We start from the raw sequence: 20826 nt of genomic DNA, 5'->3' as shown, positions 1-20826 counted from the left end.
CTGGATAAGTTGGGTCGTTGTGCGCGCCATGCCATTTGTCGTAAGAGTGGCGCTTGTTTGGAGTTTAAGGAAACCGAAACAGAACGAATCAATTGAATGAATGATGCGTTGTAGAATTACGGCGCTACGTGATGTGCCTCTTAATGCGAAGCCTTTCCCTTTAGGGGAAACATGACGGTTCACCAATCAATTATCGATCGATCGGTCAACCATCTAATTATGGAGTCATGTGTGACAGTGAATGATCATTAGAATGAATTCGTGCCGATGATGGAAGAGGCGGCTGGTTTTCGCGTTACTAATAAAGGTCCCTTTGATGATTTAAATTCGAAAGATGGTGTTTCAGGCTGTGTCAGTAAAGATATGATTCAACTGGGTTGTATTTTCCATTCCAAATGACAGATAGAGACTTTCTTCTATATAAGAGTGAATTATTTGTGTGCAAAGAATCATGCACCAAACCAAATCGTTTCAATTTTAGACATCCAAAAAGTTAAAATCCTTTTACTGCCTCGATAATCCTCATTTTACATAGTTTTTCGCCTTCTTTGGATTTGGAAGATATTTATACTTTACAATCTTTCCCCGAATTACGCGACACTTGAGTCACTCTTCATAAGTCAACAATTGTCAAATGCAAAATAGGTAATGTTTAAAATCGCTAAAAAGACAGACATATCCGAATCTTCTAACCGAGTTCTCTTAAATAAGTAGTTACAATAAGAGTACTAAATTCATTGAAAAATAACTATTTATCAATAACATTCTGGCTGCTAAACGTGGTATTTGAATTGCATGAACGTCTCCAGAATCCAATATTCGCGTAACTTGAGGAAAGACTGCAGTAGAAAAGTTCAATCATATATAGCCATATCATATAACATTCAATCATATAACATTTAGAATTTTCCATCCTAGTGATGGTAAAAATTAAGTTTTCGTCGTAATTTATTCTGGCTAGTTCCGAAGTTTTCTGGAATCAATTCCGGATAGTAGGTCCGGAATCGATTCCGGAATCGGCTCTGGGATCGAAATCGGAAATTGGAAATCGAAGTCAGTTTCGGCATCTCCATACCGTTAAGAATAGCCGTTTGGATCCAATGATGCTACGTATTGATAGCCACAAAAAAATCCAAATTGACTTTTAAACGTTCCATTCTCATGAAGATTCGCGTATTGTTCTCGCTTCTGAAACTTCTTATCTTAATTCAAGAACTGATTCTCATTCTGGAGTTAATTCCAATTATGGATTGAATTCTGATACCGATTCCGGAGCAAATTGCGATTCCCAGGACGATTCTGAATCCGGAGCCGATTTTGATTGCGGAGCCAATCCTGATTTCAAAATCGATTCCTAAATCGGCTCTTGAGTCAATTCCTTAATCGGCTCAGTAGTCAACTCCATAATCGGCTCAGTAGTCAACTCGAGAACCGACTCTGGAATCTGCTCCGGAATCGGTATCGATTTCAGCAACGGAATCGGTTTCGGAATTGATTCCAAACACGAAATCGGAATCAGGTCCGATTCCGAGTTCCCACCGCTAGTCCATACTGAAGTTGGTAGAAAACTTGAAGTCTTGGAGCGTGCTTTCGTATGGAGTGATGACGTCATTTTAGTTGGCAAATGTCAGATTAAATTTAAAAAAAAATGCCTAGAATCTTCAATGCCTCATAATTCAATTGAGTTTACCTTAAAGCATATACATGTTCTGTGTTGTTTGATGTCTATTCAACATACAAAGAAAAGAACCCATCGCAAACCCTGACGACCATGTTGAGATATAAAATATAAAACCTATAATTGCCCTGTTTGATCCCATTTGCTTCCCAAATGCCGAAAAACCCATTTCTAAAGAAATTATTGTCTACGCTCACAGATACATAAAATCACATTGATTGATTTTAGAACCACGCCAATTTCACCTTTGCACTCAGGTCCTTGAATTGCCTATCTCCTCCCAGGAGGGTCTTCTCGTCATCGTGTTCATCAAACGAAAATAAATAACATCAAAGCCCCCTACCACTGTACTACCGCTCCTCCATGTCACACAAGAAGCAAATTGAATTTGAACTCAACCTCAACTTGCACCAGCTTTACGTAAATTAATTTCCATGTCACCAAACGGTCAATATGGTCAAGCAGCTCACATCCTTGCTCCCCAACAATCGGCACAGTGCCCGCCGAGCCGGTCGTTTTTTGGGGTAATTAGGAAAATTAAATCACCAACCCACTCCACCCAGCTGCAAGTTCGCATGTTGTCAATTGGCCGGCCCGGGCAAAAGTCGTCGTCGGGTTGAAGATAATTGATAAATGAAGCGCCCAACATCCGAGAGCAAAATGTTGGTCCACAACCGAAAACTGAGCAAACGCGCTTAGAGAGAGAGAGAGAGGGTTGGGAAGGGACCTCAATGCAGGGTGCGGAGAGGCGAAAGTTGGTGACATCTTATTGTACAAATCACGTGCATAATCGATTTGCAAAACGCCGTGATCGTCTTGACGCTTGGGGCATTTCGCTGTGGCGCTGATTGTTGGCCGTTTGCCAAATGCTAGTCGGCGTAGTCGACCCTGTTGGGATTGCACCCGGGAGGGGGTGGGAGACTGAGGGTGAGATCGAAAAATGGTTCCGTGTCCCTTTTTTCCGCCTTTTTCCGTCTGGCTCGGCGGGCAATCGAGTGTGCTGGGGAAATGGGCAGCGCATACAGACATGATCGTTCGGATGCAGCAACGGAGCGTCGGTTGGGGAGGGAGGTGATGTGTTGCATTGGTGGGCCGTTTTTGCAAATGACTTCATCGTTGCACTAAATCGATTCCGGAGTGGGTGTGTTTTGTGTGTTTTGAAAATCATTTCGTTGAGAGCGCTACCGCGCTTTTGATCTTGTATTTTGTTTTTAAGATGCAGAAAGTGATTTATTGTTAAGTTGTTGCAGTGTTGGATCTAAACACATCTATTAAGCTTAAGTTGATTGATTAAGCTAAGCTTAAGCTGTTTGCATTATGTGTAGCACGAGTAATATTGCTAGAGGTCAATGCACACGAGACGAATAATAAGTGATTTGAGAAAAGGAAAACAGCCGAGATGAATCAGCTTTGAAATAAAACGGAAATTAAAACTTAAAAATCGTATTGAAAATGTGGAATAATAGATGTACTAACTATGGATAACTTGGGATTAGAGTTAGTTCTTGAGTCAATGATTAGAGATAACATGTGAAACGAAATATCAGGTTTTGGAAGAAATTTCGTTAAAAAAAAAGCAAGCTGAAATATGTTGCTTATTGCATCAAATGATTTATAAATCAATTTATCATAAGGCAATCAAGAGATTGGGTCAAATTTAACTATATTTATTATGGTAATTTAATTTAATATACCTTCCTCGGTATGTATACGTCCATTTGCGTGAAATTAGAACATGAAATCATTTTTTTAAGAAGCTTAATTTGATGTAATCGAATTGAAGTTTGCAAGTTTGTTCAGAAAAATCTAATACATTTAATTTGCCTTTTAAATGATCAGTATGATTTTCTCATTGCTCTACCTAAGGTAGAATATGTTTTTACAATACAGACAAAAGGATTCAAAATAGCTCATTTTAAAATTCGCTTCATAAAACTCATACCAAAAGATCCCTTACCTGCACTCAATGGCGCCTTTGTTCCTTGCTAAAATAGCAAATTTCTGAATAGCGTCTTGAAAACCCATAAAAATGGTGACATAACAAAGACGACGGCAGGCTCATAACAGGGACAAGAGAGAGCGAAAAAAATACGACTCATAATAGGTACAAACCTAGCTCTAACAGAACCGTGCAGCGAAGTTGGGAAATTGGAAGGATAGGTTTTCGTGTTGCACTCACCCGATCGCCCCATACAAATGTCGCACCAAGTGGTGTGGCAAAAACGGAGAACAATTAAAAATAATTAGTAAACTTCAGCTGCAGCACTATATCACACACGTACACTGACACACAAACACACACACACACTCATTGTGAACACTCCCGGGTGTCTAAACCGCGCCCGAACGAGTGTGTCCTTCGTGCCTGCGAGCTCGCATCACACGCGAGGAGGGCAGTGAAAAGGAGCGAAAAGGGAGAGCAATTTCCATCTCACTGAACACACACATATTTCGCCAGCATCCAGCAAAATCGACCATCCAGCGACCGGCAACTGTAACGGAACAGCAACCCCACCACCAGCGGTCCTTTCTTTCATTACGCGACGGATGAGAATTTCCACTGGAGCGCTAACAATGTGCGCGCGGCCCCGGATAAACGACGCGTCTGACGTCATACGTTGTCGTCGTGTGCTCTCGCTTAAACACACACCCACCCACACACAGACAGATACAAGCGCCCCACCCAACGGAGGGCGGAAGCTGTGGGTGCTTCCCGATAAGGCTGTTGCCTCCTCTACCATCTACTTGAAGCGCTTTTCTCCTCCGCTCATTGTTATGGTCGCGCCCTATCTGTTCCCTCCAAGCGAAGGATGAAAATGGCGCAACTCATTTCCGCCCATTTGTTGCACCTGGGCAAGGGTGTGCTGTCCGTATAACGGAAAAGCTTTCGGGCCGTGGGCTTTGGGTGTTTCGTTCAAGAAAGTAACTGGGGTACAGAGTAGCTGTGTTGTGGTGTGGTTATGCATTTCCATGTACCCTACACGTGTCGGTGTAGCCCGTGCCGTTCAGCGCTTATCTTCGAACATGAGGCTGTGCGTGTCTGTATGTGTGTGTTGTGCAAGATAGCATAAACATTTTTAGGCCAAAGTCAATAATGGTGGCGCTGGCTGGCTGGCTGGCTGCTGCTTCCTCCCAGGATAGCACTGCGGTCACGTGCTACGCATGTCATTGAGCTACAGTAAGCAGAGGCAACAGCCGCAGTGGGAAAAACAAAACATATCAACACGGGAAAGCCTGGGAACAACCGATAAACGATTGTTTCGCATTTTCCCTGCGATAGCACAATCGATTATCCGATGCAATCCAGTAACGCCTGGTTTGTCCTGATATTTTTGTTTTGTTTTGAGGGCGTACGATAATGTATACACTTCTAATGGATAAAGCACCAATATAGGAACCAGGGTCATCGAGCATGGTGGTGCCATGTGTTCTCTTTGTTATTGTTTATTTTTATTGCCTATTTACTCAGTTTTTCAACCTTGTGACAGGTTTTTAATCGACAAACATGTAATCGAAGGAGACACTAAACCAATTGTGTAATTGTTTCTAAACCATCCAAACCCATATAAACCGACAAATTGCTAACTCTAATTCTGAATCTATGTTTTCAGTGCCCATTTTCTCTAGTAATGAAACAATTAACAGATTCATTATTTATTGCATGTTAGAGCATTTGTTTGTGTAAAGCTAGTTGTAGAGCACTTTCGTTCATTAATTTGTTTTAATTTAAAATAAAGTTATTAGTCTAAAGACTAAATGAGGATATATAGCTTGTGGTTGATACCTTTAGTACATTATGTGCAAAATGAACATCTAAACAATATACGATACAATATATAAAAAGGATTAAAATCCTTGGTTTCAAGTATTTTCATCTATTTTCAATAGTCTCCAAACTGCGGGTCCTATGCTTCTCTCAGGAGTCTAATGCTAATGCTCCTATGCTCTCTCAGGAGTCTAAAATGCGGACCGTGATGGCTTTTTAAACGTTAAATAGTTTATGTTTTATTTATTTATTTATTATAAAATAGTTTATGTATTATTTTCTTATCAACCCAATATTCCACCGTGTACTCTATTGTTAAAGGTAACGTCATAATAGCCCCTAACAATATTATTTGCGAAGCAATGCGAACCAAAAACTAAAACCTTTTTAGATGTATATTTTAATTAATTTTAAAATTTATTGATTTAAATCGTATTGGAAATTCTTCATACTGCGTCAAAGCTCATACTTCAATTATGATCCTTAACTATATCCTTATGAATTTTCTAAGCTGCCATGTAGTGCCTTCCAAAATGCAATAGATCTAGAAAAAAACGTTATTTTTTAACATTTTTGCCCAACACGCTCTACCATCGAATATATCGTCCAGATCGCTTTTAAACAACCCGAAACTCAAAAAAGCCCCCACTCATCAACATAAACACCTTCAGGATTGATTAATCTGTACCCATCACGTGTGTTGTTCACCCGTTCACACGCTCTGCATTCGAGTCGGGCAACACCAGTCACAGACCGACGTCCCATTATTATCTCTTCTCCCCTGTTCTCAGGCCTCATTCCCCAATTGGCATAATCACAACACGTGTTTACATTCCCAGGTTGTTTGCTGTGTATGTTTCCGCATGCAAAATCGATAGTTGGAAACGGCTGCTGCTGCGGGACAGAGATTTTACTACATAAAAAGCTACCCCTTTTGTTTGATCAGCCATGGGGAGAGTGGCTAGCGGAAAATAGGGAGAACGCGTTGCAGTATAAAAGCACGTGGTACCGAACATCTCCCCACAGTTCACGGTGTATCGATCGAATTGACGATCGATCGAGGCAAGGTATTTGCTGCTGTTGCAGCTGCTGCTGCTGAATTTGGACTGCCAACAATCGACACCCGGGGCAGAACGCGTTTATCAAAATAGGGGACAGAATTTGGGATTCGCTCTACTTCTCCCGAGGGGCAACATGTTGTCACTCTGTTCAGCGTATGCATTGACACACACACACACACAATGACATGCAAACATGGGCAATTTAGAATGAAACACTGAAGATGGTGGCTGAATTTCACAAAACTGGGCAAATATCGATGTAACTTCCCACGGTACTCCCTCGGCTACAGCATAATTGAGCTAGCGCTGCAGGCAAAGATTGTAGTCGGTATCGGCTCGTAGCTTTGCAATTCCCAAATCATACATCAAATGCTGAGCCTGTCAGCAAATCGCGTCTCTATCTATGACGTTTTATGTTGTTCGAATCAAAGAGGTAAAAACTGCCCTAAAAACTGTTTTCCATAACTGATTGGGTCGAATGTTTGCTGTCGCTATTGGTGCGGTGAAATACACACAACCATACGCCTGTGTATGTGTGTGTGTGTGTTTGACCTTGGGAAGGGTGAGAACATATTTCAACACACAGTTTGTGAGTGTGTGTGTGTTTTTTTTCGCATCCACGCTTGTGCCACGCTTGTTTAATATTAGATGGAGACGCATGGTGGTTCACTAGCCGGGAGGTGGTTTTTTATGGGCCGGTCGACGTACCGCCAGCGCGCTTCTGGACGTTGACGAGACACGGATATTAAATCAACCTTATCCGTGCTGGCAGTGCGATGTGCTGGCGTACTTTTTTTTATAGCCACCCGTTCGATTGCCGCACGGAAATCATTTTTCATATTCACTTTATGCCCTGTTGGCGCTTTTCTACAATCAAAATTTTTCCATTCCCGATATGGCGCTACGAAAATCAGCCAAATTTTATTGATCGCAGCCCCGGGAAAATCAATCCTTGGCTGCTAGTTCACTTATATAATTGAGGGTGTAGGAAAAAAAGGCCCTTCCACCCCGGGGCCAAATATCTCACCTCTAACCTAATTCATTCTTGTTATCGTTCACTTGCCCCCTTGCGTTCGCGCGCCAATGCTGCATAATAATGCGAACGTACGTGGCATGAAATACGTGGCACAACACCTTCCTCCCTCTCCCCCCCCCCCTACAAACGCTTTACATTGCGCGTGCCAGAATGCAATAAAATCATACCTCCAGATCGATGCCCAGGCGACCGTCCAGGACGACGCGTGCTCCAAGTGCTTTACACGACGTTCGCCAAGTTAGTAATGTAAAACCATCGGTGGCGTACGTTTACTGCTTCGTTCCGTTTCCTGCGCTACTCCGTTTGGTCGCTATTTACTAACCAACCTGCCTGGCCAGCCCAGGACTTGCGGGGCTGCGTGCACCGGGCGCTATCCCGCAAACGGGAACGGATGGAAAGCTTGCATGAATAATTTAACAATTATACAATTGCATTTAATGCCAGCCGTTCATTAAGTGCTTTTGAACCGGAAACGGCACTTTTCCTGTTCGATGTGGAAGCCCGATGGGTAGCGAGTGCCCTCCGATGGTTGACCAGGTAAATGCTGCAGCTGCAAGTCCGGTCCACCATTCGCTCTGTTGCGAAGCGAAGGACTGCTACAACACGGAGTGGGGTGGTTTTTTTAAAGATTTTTATCGTGTGCTAGGGAATATATTCGCGCCATAATTACAATGATTTACAATGTGTCTTGGTGATTATCAGCAGGACTTGGAAGTAGGAAGCAGCAAGGGAAAGATTGCTGCAAGTCGGCTGGGGCGGGCTACGAGGCGAAATGATGTGTTTTGTTACCCGATTGTGTTAAAATTAATTTCAATCGCTATATTTGCAGCAATTTTAGGTTTACGTTTCACGTTAGTATTACGGCCATGCTGGCACATAGACGCAAACAGATATACGTTGATTAAATAATTGTCCCAAATGAGACGATGGTCTGGCAGCCGAAAATGGTGCCAGATGGCCTTCCGAGACATTAAACATGCAAACGAGTGGTCATCACCCAGCGGTCGTGTCCTCTATGGACGACCTTTGTTGAGGTGTGAGCCCAGCGGAATACTGAATGTGCACAGAATGACGTAGCTGTGAAACAAGCTGCACGAAATGAACTGAATCGAGAGTAGCTAATTACGGTTTACAAAACAAAAGGAAAGCTTTGTGCAAAGAAAACGATTGTTAGAGCAGTTAAATAAAAACTGTGTCTATCTTCTGCTAGCACTTACGGACTCTTAGTATATTATCGCCTTTCCAATACAAACTGCACAATATTTGTTAATTTGTGGTCCTTGAATGTCGTACTTGAAGCCATTCAATTTGGTTGTTTGATGTTGTTCGATTTGGAGACACAACCAGAAAAGACAATAATTAAACAGTTAACCTCGACAACAAAACCTACTATTTTCATTTGAACATTTTCAATCTGTCCCTTTATTTTTATCACATTTTTGTTTCCCTTGTTTGGAAAACCTCTTATTCATATAAGCTGTTTCAATGGTGTGTGAAAGGCTTTGTTCTTTAGTCTGCAACCGCATTCAATATTTCCTAAAGCAACTGTTAAATATGTGCGTACTGCATATGATGGTTGAATCTAATCCTGCTACTACTGAATCTATACGAGCAACAAATCATCTTCAAAGATTGTTGAGGATACATTCCTTTTCGGTTAATCCAACCTTGTTTTAGTACAAATGAATGATTAACTTCCATCGTAACGTCGCGAAATGCGAGTACCGTAGAAAAAATGATACTAATCGCGACATTTTGGTCTCTCCTATTCTGTTCTAAAACCTGTTGTGTTCTAACACAGAAACGTTCTTAGAACAAATATCAAATTTGATGCGGAAACCTGAGGGTCGTCTGCAAAAGTGCAAAAAATGGATGGAAAAATACAAATTTTCTGCAATTTTGGCCCAGAACAGTATGTAAAAAGGAATAATATGTTTAGCTTTTGTGTCATGGTCTAATTGCTGCAATTGCGGTACTATAGATTTCTTCTTCTTCTTTGGCTCAACAACCGACGTCGGTTAAGGCCTGCCTGTACCCACTTGTTGGCTTGGCTTTCAGTGACTAATTGATTCCCCCCCATAGCAGGATAGTCAGTCATACGTATGCATTATAGATTATAGATTATAGTATTATAGATTTATACATATTAATTTGGCTTCAGGTTGGAATTAACAACCTAACTATCTACGCAGTCATGCCACCCTATACAGGCTTCCAGGACTTATTAGTACCAGAAAGATAGTCTGGCCTTACTTCAGGCTACGATGCGGATGAGAATCAGTTCAGCTTTATTATCATCGATACAATGCACTTCAAACTTCTTCTTCTTCTTCTTTGGCACAACAACCGTTGTCGGTCAAGGCCTGTCTGGCCTGTACCCACTAGTGAAGTGAGCTTGGCTGTCAGTGACTTCTTGATTACCCATAGCAGGATAGTCAGTCCTACTTATGGGATTACGGTCTATTCGGGGCTTGAACTTATGACGGGTATGTTGTTAAGTCGTACGACTACGAGTACCACCAGACCGGCACTTTAAACTACATTATGTATTTTGTTCTAAAAAAAATTGTTCCCACTTGTACTAAAATATTATATTAATAAAATATGTACTAAAACGGTTTTGTCCCTCTTTTCTTCTTATTTCACAGCTCTGTTATGGTGTAAAAGTATCGTGATACTTCTCACAGTAAAATCCAACGTTCTTCCATTACCGTGCAGTGCGTGAATGATTCCACAGCACTAGCGTTGCTGTACTAAAAACAAAAGCCCCACACCTGTGTACCCGTTGGTGCGCTCAATGTATGAGCTCGGAAAGAGTGTGCGCCACCAATAGATGAGCGGCTGCCCCCGAACGCCCGAAGTCGAACCACGCCAACGAGGACGATAACGCCGCCAACAAACGACGACGGTTCGGAGCTGGTACGCATTCGCCCCCTTCGCCGACGCCACGTCATGACCGGAGCTGAGGTAACCGTCCTCCCGGATCCGGTGACGCAGTGATGCGGCGAGGGTGCAATGCTTATCTCGCCCGTCTCTGTTTCAGGAGTTACGATGCATGGGCTGAGTCACCTGCAAACCGGCTCAACCCTGGAGGCGCTCACGCAGGCCACGATCATCCTCATCCTAGCGGTCGCCATCGTCATCTCGAACCTCATCGTAGTAGCTACATATCTTAACTTTAAGGGTGAGTTGCTGTAGCAGCGGACGGTGAAATCGGACATCGCGTCATTCGTCCACGTTTGGATTCGTTGCAGGACCTCATGAGGTTATAAACTATTACCTGCTGTCGCTAGCGGTCGCCGACCTGCTGTGCGGTCTGTTCATCGTTTCGCTCTCGGTGTATCCGGCCTTCAGCGGAGAATGGATATACGGCGACGTGGTGTGCCGGATGGTCGGCTACCTGGAGGTGACGCTCTGGTCGATCTCGGTCTACACCTTCATGTGGATCTCGGTCGATCGCTATCTGGCGGTGCGGAAGCCACTGCGCTACGAAACGATCCAAACCAAGACGAGGTAAATGTTGCACTTCCGGCTCGGTGGACAGGCGGCCCACTTACCGGCACCGTTCACCGGTGACCGATGATGATGTTCCCTCCCCTCCTCCTTTGATCCTTCACCCTGTTACCCCTATCATACCCCATGAAAGATCCCACTGTACAGCTCCACTGAGTTGGCGCGTACAACACACACAGCCAAAAAAACCCACACACACAGACCGATGATACAATACACTGATACAATACGTATACTGCGCGCCCACTTCATCACCACACAACACTTTCAACACCCACAGTTGGGGTCTCGATTTCCCATGGAGGGTCCCAGATTCCGGACACTCCCACCCACCCACCCCCTTTCGACGTCTGCCAACACCATCGCACTTTGGTGTGACTGTTTCGTTGTCGTGCGTGTGTGTGTACGTGTGTGTGTGTGTGCCTATGACTTATTTGTGTACCAATGCGTGATGTACTGTATCGTAAGATGTAGTTGTGCAACGTACCTCACAGTGTGATTGTTTTTTTGTTGTGTTTTTTTTTCTTCATATATATATTTCGTTATTGTTTCGGTTTTCTTCTGAACAATTTTTTTCTTAACTAAATACTCACCCTCGTTTGTTGACACCCCGCGAATGAATGGTTATGTGTTATATAGTGTAATACAAAACCAGACAAACTTCCATTTGGTTGAAGTAATGCTTGACTGAAGTTGATTTTCTCACACAATTTGTGCAATGTGTTATCTCTACTTTGTTAAAGAACTTTTGTTAACAGTTTCGTAATCTCGTTGCGTTACACTTCTTCTAAAAAACTTCAACTTGTTTTTTGAATGTTGGTTGGTTGGAAAATGTATTTCCTCTTCTTCTTGTTTTTGTTGTTACAATCTCTCTTTATACCTTGTTAGTTTTTCCATTTTTCCGAAACGTATTTTTTGTTTATTTTTGTGTTATCTCTCTCTCTCTATCCCATCTCCCGCCCTCTCCGTATCATCCATGTTTGAGCCGTATCTTATTCTATCTTTCTCTTTCTCTCGTTCTTTCGTCGGGTCCGTCCCCTCTGGATGGCACACTAAAACCCACTCCAATTTATGGCATCCCCTTTATGGCAACGCATGGCGGTTGCGGTTTTGATGCGCGACACACTCCACCAACTTGCGCAACTCCCAACTGCACAACCGATCGCGTGCATGCGATTGTGGCCTGTTGTACACACTGATAAAAACACACACACACACACATGCGCCCGCACACACACACGCATTTACACACTTACATGTACATCCTCCCTTGATCACCTTTCCCACGTACACCACCGACAAAATCGAATAATCGAACTAATCAAACTAATCAAAACTGATGTTGTGGAATGCTCTGGCCATTACTTTTAAAATTTTGTGCGAGTATGTGTGTGTGTATGTGGGTATGTGAGAGTGTGTATGTGTGAGCGTGTGTGTGTGTGTGTGTGTGGGTGGGTGTGTGTGTATGTGTGCATTTGTGCGTGGGGAGGGTGCACACGGGAGAGAGAAAATGAAAGAACGGAACGGAAAAAAACCCTTTATTGATCGATGTTTGTTCGTGTGTGATGTTCTACTCCCTCCTTCAATACTAATACTAATATCTAGGAATGGAAGGTTTGAATACTTTAGCCAGTTGAATACTTTCCCTATATATATAAATATTTTATTTTTATAAAATGAGCTCCTTCCCGCCCAGTTTGGTTTCCTGTTTTAGCAAACTATCCCTGTATCTTTGGTAAACTTGGTTTCCTTTCTTTTTAATGCGGTCTATTTTGGACATTGCAATTCCTTTGCTTTTGTAGCACTTGTTTTGCTACTTATCGAAGAAAAAAAAAACAATTAGTACACTGCACCATTCCCTTATCATTTCGCTGTACAAAGAAGTAGAGCTATATTGGTTTAGATATTGGTTTATGTGTTATTTGGATAGTTTTCCTTTCGATCCGTTGGGTAGTCCGCACCATCGCAGTAGAGGTTAACGTAGATAGTATACTTAGTTCCTTGCAAAATTTAGTAATCCAGCACGACCAATTGCACTATGAATACATTTCTAGATCTGTTAATCTAGATCTCGCAAACACACCTTTTCAATTTATTTACTTTATTTTATCTTAATGATTTACTCATTACTCATTTTCCTTGTTTATTAACATATTTTTCAACATAATATATTCAACGAAATAGTATACAAAACGTTTAAAAATCCTAAATGAAAATCATTCGCCGTTTCTCATAAATTCCAGTACAGTAGAGATTGACTAATTTTGTATTAAAATTGAAGCCAATGAAGCTTAAACTCCATTAGTGAGTCACTGTATTTATAGTAACTCATACGGTGGCGCCCTCTGTTAGCAACGCGAGATACTATCCTAAGGGTTAATGCTGATAAAAAAATCCCTAAAAATTATGTTTCTTGAACATTATAATTAGAAACAATACATCTTTATACAATCTGTTATAACAATCCGCTCTCCATCAACCATCATGCCCGTTACCCCTTTTCTTGAGCGATCTCATACCCCCCCCCCCCTCCTATATATGTTCTATACTCTTTCTGTTTAGTAAAAGTGATACAACTTCGCACCACCGCTTAGTTTGTAGAGGTAGTTAATTGTTCCCCACGCCGCACTCTGGCACGTGCACGACCCCCTATCCCCCAGCAGGGCGCAAGCCGTTTGCGTTCCACGTAAACGCTGTAAACCACACACGCAGCTTGGCCGCGTGCGCTATCGTTGCGCTGTTGTCGTGTTTGTAGTTGCGCTGCGTAGATGTTTTTTTTTTTGTTTCCAATTGTGCCGTACACACCCTCAGCCCCCTCTCAGCCGCCCATACACAACCCTCTGCCACCACTTAACTACTGCCACCTGTCACGCCACGTGGGACGGGGGTTTGACAACGCTTCCTTGTGTTTTCTTCTTCATTTGTTTCTCCTTTTGTTTTGTGTTTGCATTCTTTACCGTATCTCTCTGTATGATAAGCCTTATGCTGCGTATTTTGCGTTATTCCTTAATCCGTAATTACCGTATTCGTATTCGGGATTAATGCCTAGACGCTTGATTGGAAGCGAAGCCAGCCCGAACAGAGCGTACTAACGGATCGAAATCCTCTCTTTCTCTCTCTTTCTCTCTCTTTTTTTCTCTCTCTGTTTCTCTCTGTCTCTCTCTCTCTCTCTGTTTTTTTTTTCGTTTTCCTTTCGCTTTTTTTCTTCACCCACTTGCTCGCTCTCTGTCTGACCCGTAACAACCCCTCCCCTACCTACCCCAACTCACCCTCCCCCATCCCCTGTCCCTTCACTCTTCCCCTCCCATCCAACCCACCGATTTCCCGATAAAGATGCCAATGCTGGATGGCGTTCACGTGGATCTCGGCAGCCATGCTTTGCTGTCCACCGCTGCTCGGCTACAACGAGGCCAACTACAGTAAAACCACCAACATCTGTATGCTCGAGTGGGGCAACATGGCGGCTTATAGCGCAACGCTGGCAATCCTAGTCCTGGGGCCGAGTGTCATCTCGATCGTCTACAACTACGGCTACATCTTCACGATGATGCGCAAAGTGCGATCGGGTGCACCGATCCACGATAAGGAGTACGCCACGGCGCTCGCCGAGAACCTAGCGAACCCCAGTCACTGCATGTCGTTCGCATTGGTGTTTTCCTTCTGGATCTCGTGGGCACCGTACATTGGGTTGCGCATCTACGAGCTGGTGTCCGGGGAGACGATCGACAATCCGCTGCTGCACTTCGGCGCCGTCTGGATCGGCATCCTCAACTCGTTCTGGAAGATCATCATCATGACGAGCATGTCGCAGCAGTTCCGGCTGCTGGTGCGGCTCCTCTTCCTCACGATCTGCTGCAAGACGAAGGGCCGGCTGCAGGCGGAGCTGATCGGGCTGGATCCGGACGACTAAGGCGGGACGGACTGCACAGACGGACGGATGGACTTCACAAACACGCGCACTGCTCTGGTCAGCCGGTGAGCACGATTCCGGAGAGTTGAATCGAACGATCGTACAATCAACTTTACTTACACACACACACAGAGATACACACACAGATACACACAAACACTTTGTGCTATTAAACTGTACCGACCCGATCCCGGGACAGTCCCAGTGGAGTAGGGTTAATAAGGGAGTTAGGGTAGTTGGCAGCGAACTCAAGCAAGAGAAGAAAAAAACCACGCGCTTTTTATTCGGCAGGGTTAGAGCAAGGTAGTTCCCGGCGTACAATTACCACTCAAGCGAAACCATCGACAGCAAACTGCACTACTACTACTACTACTAATACTGCTATTGCTACTATCGACTACTACTTCTACTACTAAGAAGAGCGCTGACTTAGGCCGCCGTTAGACAGCGATGGCAAACATTGTATCTTATTCTCCCTTATATACCGCCCGCGCCATATAGCCGTACTCCTCTTATACACAGTATAAACGTGCGTGTTTACAGGTTATCCCGTTTTACTTCAATCGATAGGCCGTAGGAAGCGCCGCTATAAGGCTGCATTAACTTCTAGCTGCTAAGAAGGCGGGAGCAGATCTCGACAGCTAGTAGCCTAGTACACTATGCACCTGCTACTGCTGCTGCACCCACTTTGTCGCGTGCCTGTCTCTCGGGTAGTGTCTCTCGGCGCGGTAGACTCAATTACATTGCTACAAAACTGTGGGCTGTGTCTGTGTGTTTGTGGGAGAAAGGCGCAGAATGATTGGAGAAAAAAAACCTATTCCCCCCATTAGAACCTTTTGAACAATCAATCAATTTGTCTCGAATAGATCTTTCAATGTTTGTGTGCTGTTTGTTGGGCGAACGTTGCGCTCTAAGCTAGTACTGTGCAGACCGTTCGTGTTGGAGAGGCATGAAAGAATGCAACAAACTAACCTTTTGAGTGAGACAGCAAGACGAGCTGCTGCGATGTTTCTTTCTCCACGTGCGTTGCGTTCCAGCAGTACGATGGATAGAGCGAGAGAGAGAGAGAGAGAGAGAGGACTTCAGCAAATGAAGGTTCCGGTACTTAAGCAAACACATTATTTCAGGGCTCACCAATAACCGATACATACTGTGGATCGAATTCATACGCTATCGGAATCAATATACAAGGGAGAGAAGGCGAACAAGAAGAAGAAGAAGAAAAAACACACCGAAACTGCATCAGTAAAGTAGCGCAAAGCGACTACAGTTAGATGATAAAACATTTGCAAACCATGCCAAAAAGCTAAGATGGAAGATGGTATAAACTACCAAACAAACTAGCGATACAGCAGAGGTGACAGAAGAACAGGGTTAGGAAGTAACGCATCAGGCCGCTACCACTAGCAAGCAAGCAAGCAGCGCTTACTACTGCACACGCTTGCAAACAAAAAGAGAGCCAAAAAGCCGTACATAGACAGCCGCAAGCCGAAATCCAAGGCGTATAGAGATTGTAGGTACGCAAGCCTGTCAGCAGTTTCAAGTGTATGGTTATATTTTCTAGATTTTTAAACGAGTGAGACTAAACCAATGTAAAAGTAAAAGTAAACGAAACAAAACACACTATTTGCACGCATCGCAAAGAAATGCTTGCAATTGCAACACACACTCACACAGGCAAGTGGAAATGTAGAGAGAAAGAGAGAAACGAAACATATAAACAAACAAAACAAAAAGGTGTAGAAAGACGTAAGCAAACAAACAAACAAAAAACAGTAAGTGTGCATGTTTAATCTTTAATAAATGAAAACAAAATATTGTAGCAGTAGACAGCGAAGGGCGAAAGAGAAACTTGTTAAACGAAATGCAAAACAAAACAGTAGCCAACTGCACCAGCTAATCGCGCAGGATCGGATTGTTTGCTCCGAATCGCATGCTGGAGCAGTGTATGAAACTAAATGTGCGATCTCATCGTTAGAGCAGATCAGTTTGGTTTTCGACAGCTCATCCCACATTTTTCGGAGACAGGGCGTTGTGAGTCCTGTTCTCCTCCCCACATCGAAGCAATAATACCCCACCATTAGGCGGCACCACACAATTCCTTTCCTCTCCCACCCGTGCCCATTGTTATTCGTTAGTAGACCGGCTGCTTTGTTTTTGGGTGGGGGAACTGCGTAATTATCTATTGCCAGGTTAATCCAGTCTCCAGGCAATGGGAATCGATGCAAGAGTCGAACCAGCTTTGTTAGCCACTACTTATGTACATAGGGAACCACTTTCGCTCTCTGTTTGTTAGTAGCGTATGGGTTAGATACTGTAGAATTTTGCTGTTAAGTTGGAATATTGGGCAAAGAGAAGTGCGTTTTAATATTCACGTTAGACTCTCTTTTCTCCTGATTATTGATGTGAATACTTAATTTTTCTTTCTAAATTAACTTAAACAGTCGCGGAACAACAACGATCCTTTTCGGTCCCGGGTCAAACTACTAGCAAAGCTTTCGGTTTTTTCCTCCCAAAAAAAAATAGAAACAACCTTTGTGCAAAATCAATACAGTGGCATGATGAACTAGACACCACAGAAGTCGGTAAAAGAATAGGCTAATAATTATTTAATCGTAAGTTCGTTAACATTTCGTACAAATGTTTGTTCGATGCTCTTAGTAGTCGTTACCAGAAAAAGAAAAACAAAAAAACCCGGAGAAGCGAAACGAGTACATAAGTGAAAAATAGAACACCAGAATCACGAACCGACGCAAACACACAGGTAAAAGCAAGCTGGAATAAAAGTAAAATAAAACAATGTTAATAAGCTAACGTAGGCAAGCTAATAGGGACAGGGAAAATGGAGCAGCGCATTAAACCGTACTGCAATAAGTAATGATACACAGAAGTAAACGTAAGCAAGTAAACGAGTTTAGTATGGTACGGTAGCGTAAAAAGGAAGGACGGTCTCGATCGGTGGTTTAACGTCGCGGGTACGAACACGGGCACGGGAACTAATCTTAAGAATGCAGGAAAAGTAATAGTAATGACACTGCAGAAAAACAGGGACATTTCCTTAGCAAATGGTTCAATCATTCCTTTAACATTTGTTTGTAAGAAGCAGCCGCAGCAGCAGCAGCAGCAGTTAGAGAAAGATGGGCGCAAAGGAGTGTGAGTTTTGGCACAATACCTGGAGCTGGATCCTCCTTGCGTGTGATCGACCGCGAACAGCACTGGTGCACTGGATCCAATAATGTCCTTCCATGCGATCACTAGCCAGTTCTACTAATAATGTTACGTTTAAAACCACAGCTACTATTACTATTACTACTACTACTACAGCTACATCTACACCTGTCTTAGCCCAACTTTGAATTGTGCACAGAAAGGTGCCGAAGTAATGTATCAGTCAGACACACACTCACCCACACTAGTGCCCTTTTCCGCTCGGCCCACTACTTAATTCGGGAGCAAGCAATACCAAAAAGCCTCCCTCCCTAGCCAGTCCCCGCGCCCCATTAACCAGTCTGTACTATCATGGTTTTGGCATATATGTTTCCATAAGGCCTACATACACACCGAACTAACACATGCACAGACACACACACACGTACATAATTACCATGTAATCCAGGGTAGCAAAAAGATGTAGGGATGCTATTTCCCGTGCAGGTCCCGTGAAATTCGTCACACGCGCGTGTAACGCCTCTCCTGGCGCCTCACGGCGTGTTTGTTTAGATTAGCAACTCTTTATCAGAGATCAAACATGGTTGTTGAAACGGTAAGGTAAATGGAATAACGAAACTGCCCCCAAGTGTTGGCGAACGTTTGTTTTTTGGTGTGAGTTGCCAGCATGTCAAAACTATTTCCTTCGAAACGGGGTAAAGCGTAACGCCCAGACAGAAACCAAAGCAACGTACTTGGCGAGTGACGAGCAGGAGGTGATCTTAATTTACTAAAAAAAATGTATGAACCCTTTTAACGATCCTTACTACAACAAGCTGTACGGTTGTTGCTTCATCGCCGTGTCTCTGATCGCTCTGATCAAGATTTCACCCCTCCGGAGTAAATCGATTTTAAGCTATACTTCTTTCACACACTGCGCAACACTAGCTGATAGTAGCGGGAGCTGATATAGGGAAGAAGACAAAAAGATAGAGCTACGTTTTAAACGACTTGCAAAAACAGAAACCAGATCCGTATAATCTCACATAAACAAAATCACATGTTTTTAAGAACAAACTTACACCGCTACTGAAATTCAAATCCAAATATAACCGTTACAATGCGTTACACTCCGATACGCGTTACAGTCTAAGTAGCCCGCCAATTCAGGGTTAGACAACCGTTGCTTGTAGTGTACGGAAACGTTGTTCAATCCAGGATTAGGCTTATTAGGTCGGTGGTTTAGTACGGTCTGTGGGTGAAGAGAGTGCCGAAAACCCGAAAATGAAAAAAAGTGTGGTTGTGTGGTTTTACTTCTACTACATTTTCCACCCCGTTGTCACGTCTTACCCCGTACAGCAAAGGCACACCAGCACGTGCCGTGGATGAGTGTGTGTGCGTGTGTGCGTGCACAGGGGCTGTATGTAATTCCATATTTCGCTTCGGTCGTAGACTAGTGTTCACTAACAAACAAATACACAGTGATGGAGAGAGAGATAGAGAGAGAACGGTTGGTCGTGATGACTCCCGTTCACGTTTATTACATGTATGCGCATATACCTTAGTCAGGTTAATAGAATTGCTCAGCTCTGAGTGGACGGATTGGGACGCGTTTCGGGCGAACTTTCTCACTTTTTCTCTCTCACACTCGATGGATGACGCTATAAAGTCGAACATTTAATCTCATTGGCTATTGATACGTGTAAACAGGCAAACAGAAAACAGTTTCAGTAGTACTTGCGGCTAAGCTTAGTGCAAACAAACACACACACACAAAACAGAAAGCAAGCCAACCGTTGCTTGAATTTGACGAACGAATTTAATCGATACGTTTCATGGGATATTTATCTGTTTGATATTTTTTATTTGTTTCGTTAGATTTTTTTTTTCAAGACTTAACAAGAGTTTAACAAGAGTTTTAGAAGGTTAACATATTCAGTACTTTTCTTAGACAATTTGTCAACTTTTTATTCAAATTTAAAAGGCATTACTTTCATACAATACTTCAAAATGATTGTTCTACTTTATAATTTATTTACACAATACTTCATATTCGGTGTTATCTTTCTTTTTTATTCTTTACAAACACGACTGCACATGCCGGTCATAAAAAGGCATGAGCACATAGGAAACTAGTTGTCCTGGGCTCATGGGGAGACAAAAAAAAACAACAAAACTATGTACAAGGCGCAAGTGAAGGCTACCGGAACAAATGCAAACCAAAACCACACATGTACACACACTTTGTAGAAGCTTCCGTATATAATCAATTAAACAAAATTGTGGGAAATAAAACTACAGCATTGTAGCATTCGCAGCCGGCAGCAAAGAGACGTAACATGTAATTCACGAAGAAGAACAAAAAAAACATTAGAATATTTGAAAACTGGCTGTTCCATCATAGCGTGAATGAAAACGATTAAGAAGTAAAAACAAAAGAAACTTAGAAAGAAATGTGTGACGAATGATGTCCAGATTTTTTAATTTATAATAAACCATTTCCAAATAAAAAAAAAGAAAATGCATTTTTGGCAATGGTTATTTTTTTCTCCCCGAAAGGGTATTTGGATATCACACAACGCGTTAAATTTCACGAGAGGATTATCTTGCCATATGAATGAAAGTGAACAATTTCCCAATAACGGCCACAATTTAAAAACCTAAATTACCAAAATAACCTTTCCACAGCTAGCAAAATATCCCATCCATCAGCTG

General features: G+C 42.9%; 1 protein-coding gene across 6 annotated transcripts in view; it reads left to right on the top strand.

The window, feature by feature from the left end:
* Positions 1 to 20636, top strand: part of LOC120898534 (G-protein coupled receptor 52) — a 50193-nt gene extending 29557 nt beyond the window's left edge. For 4 of the 6 annotated variants that reach the window (XM_040304512.1, XM_040304510.1, XM_040304511.1 and 1 more), the window contains 4 exons: positions 10190 to 10725; positions 10796 to 11054; positions 12660 to 12668; positions 14388 to 20636. In XM_040304512.1, coding sequence (XP_040160446.1) covers positions 10557 to 10725; positions 10796 to 11054; positions 12660 to 12668; positions 14388 to 14964 — 1014 coding nt within the window. In that variant the 5' untranslated portion in view covers positions 10190 to 10556 and the 3' untranslated portion in view covers positions 14965 to 20636. The remainder of the gene's footprint in view (positions 1 to 10189; positions 10726 to 10795; positions 11055 to 12659; positions 12669 to 14387) is intronic. The other 2 variants (XM_040304514.1, XM_040304513.1) reach the window with 2 other exon arrangements.
* The last annotated feature ends 190 nt before the right edge of the window (positions 20637 to 20826 follow it).

This window comes from Anopheles arabiensis, chromosome 2, assembly GCF_016920715.1.
Source record: "Anopheles arabiensis isolate DONGOLA chromosome 2, AaraD3, whole genome shotgun sequence".
NCBI lineage: Eukaryota > Metazoa > Arthropoda > Insecta > Diptera > Culicidae > Anopheles > Anopheles arabiensis.
The sequence above is the reverse complement of the archived record's forward strand: the minus strand, read 5'-3'. Positions and strand labels throughout refer to the sequence as shown.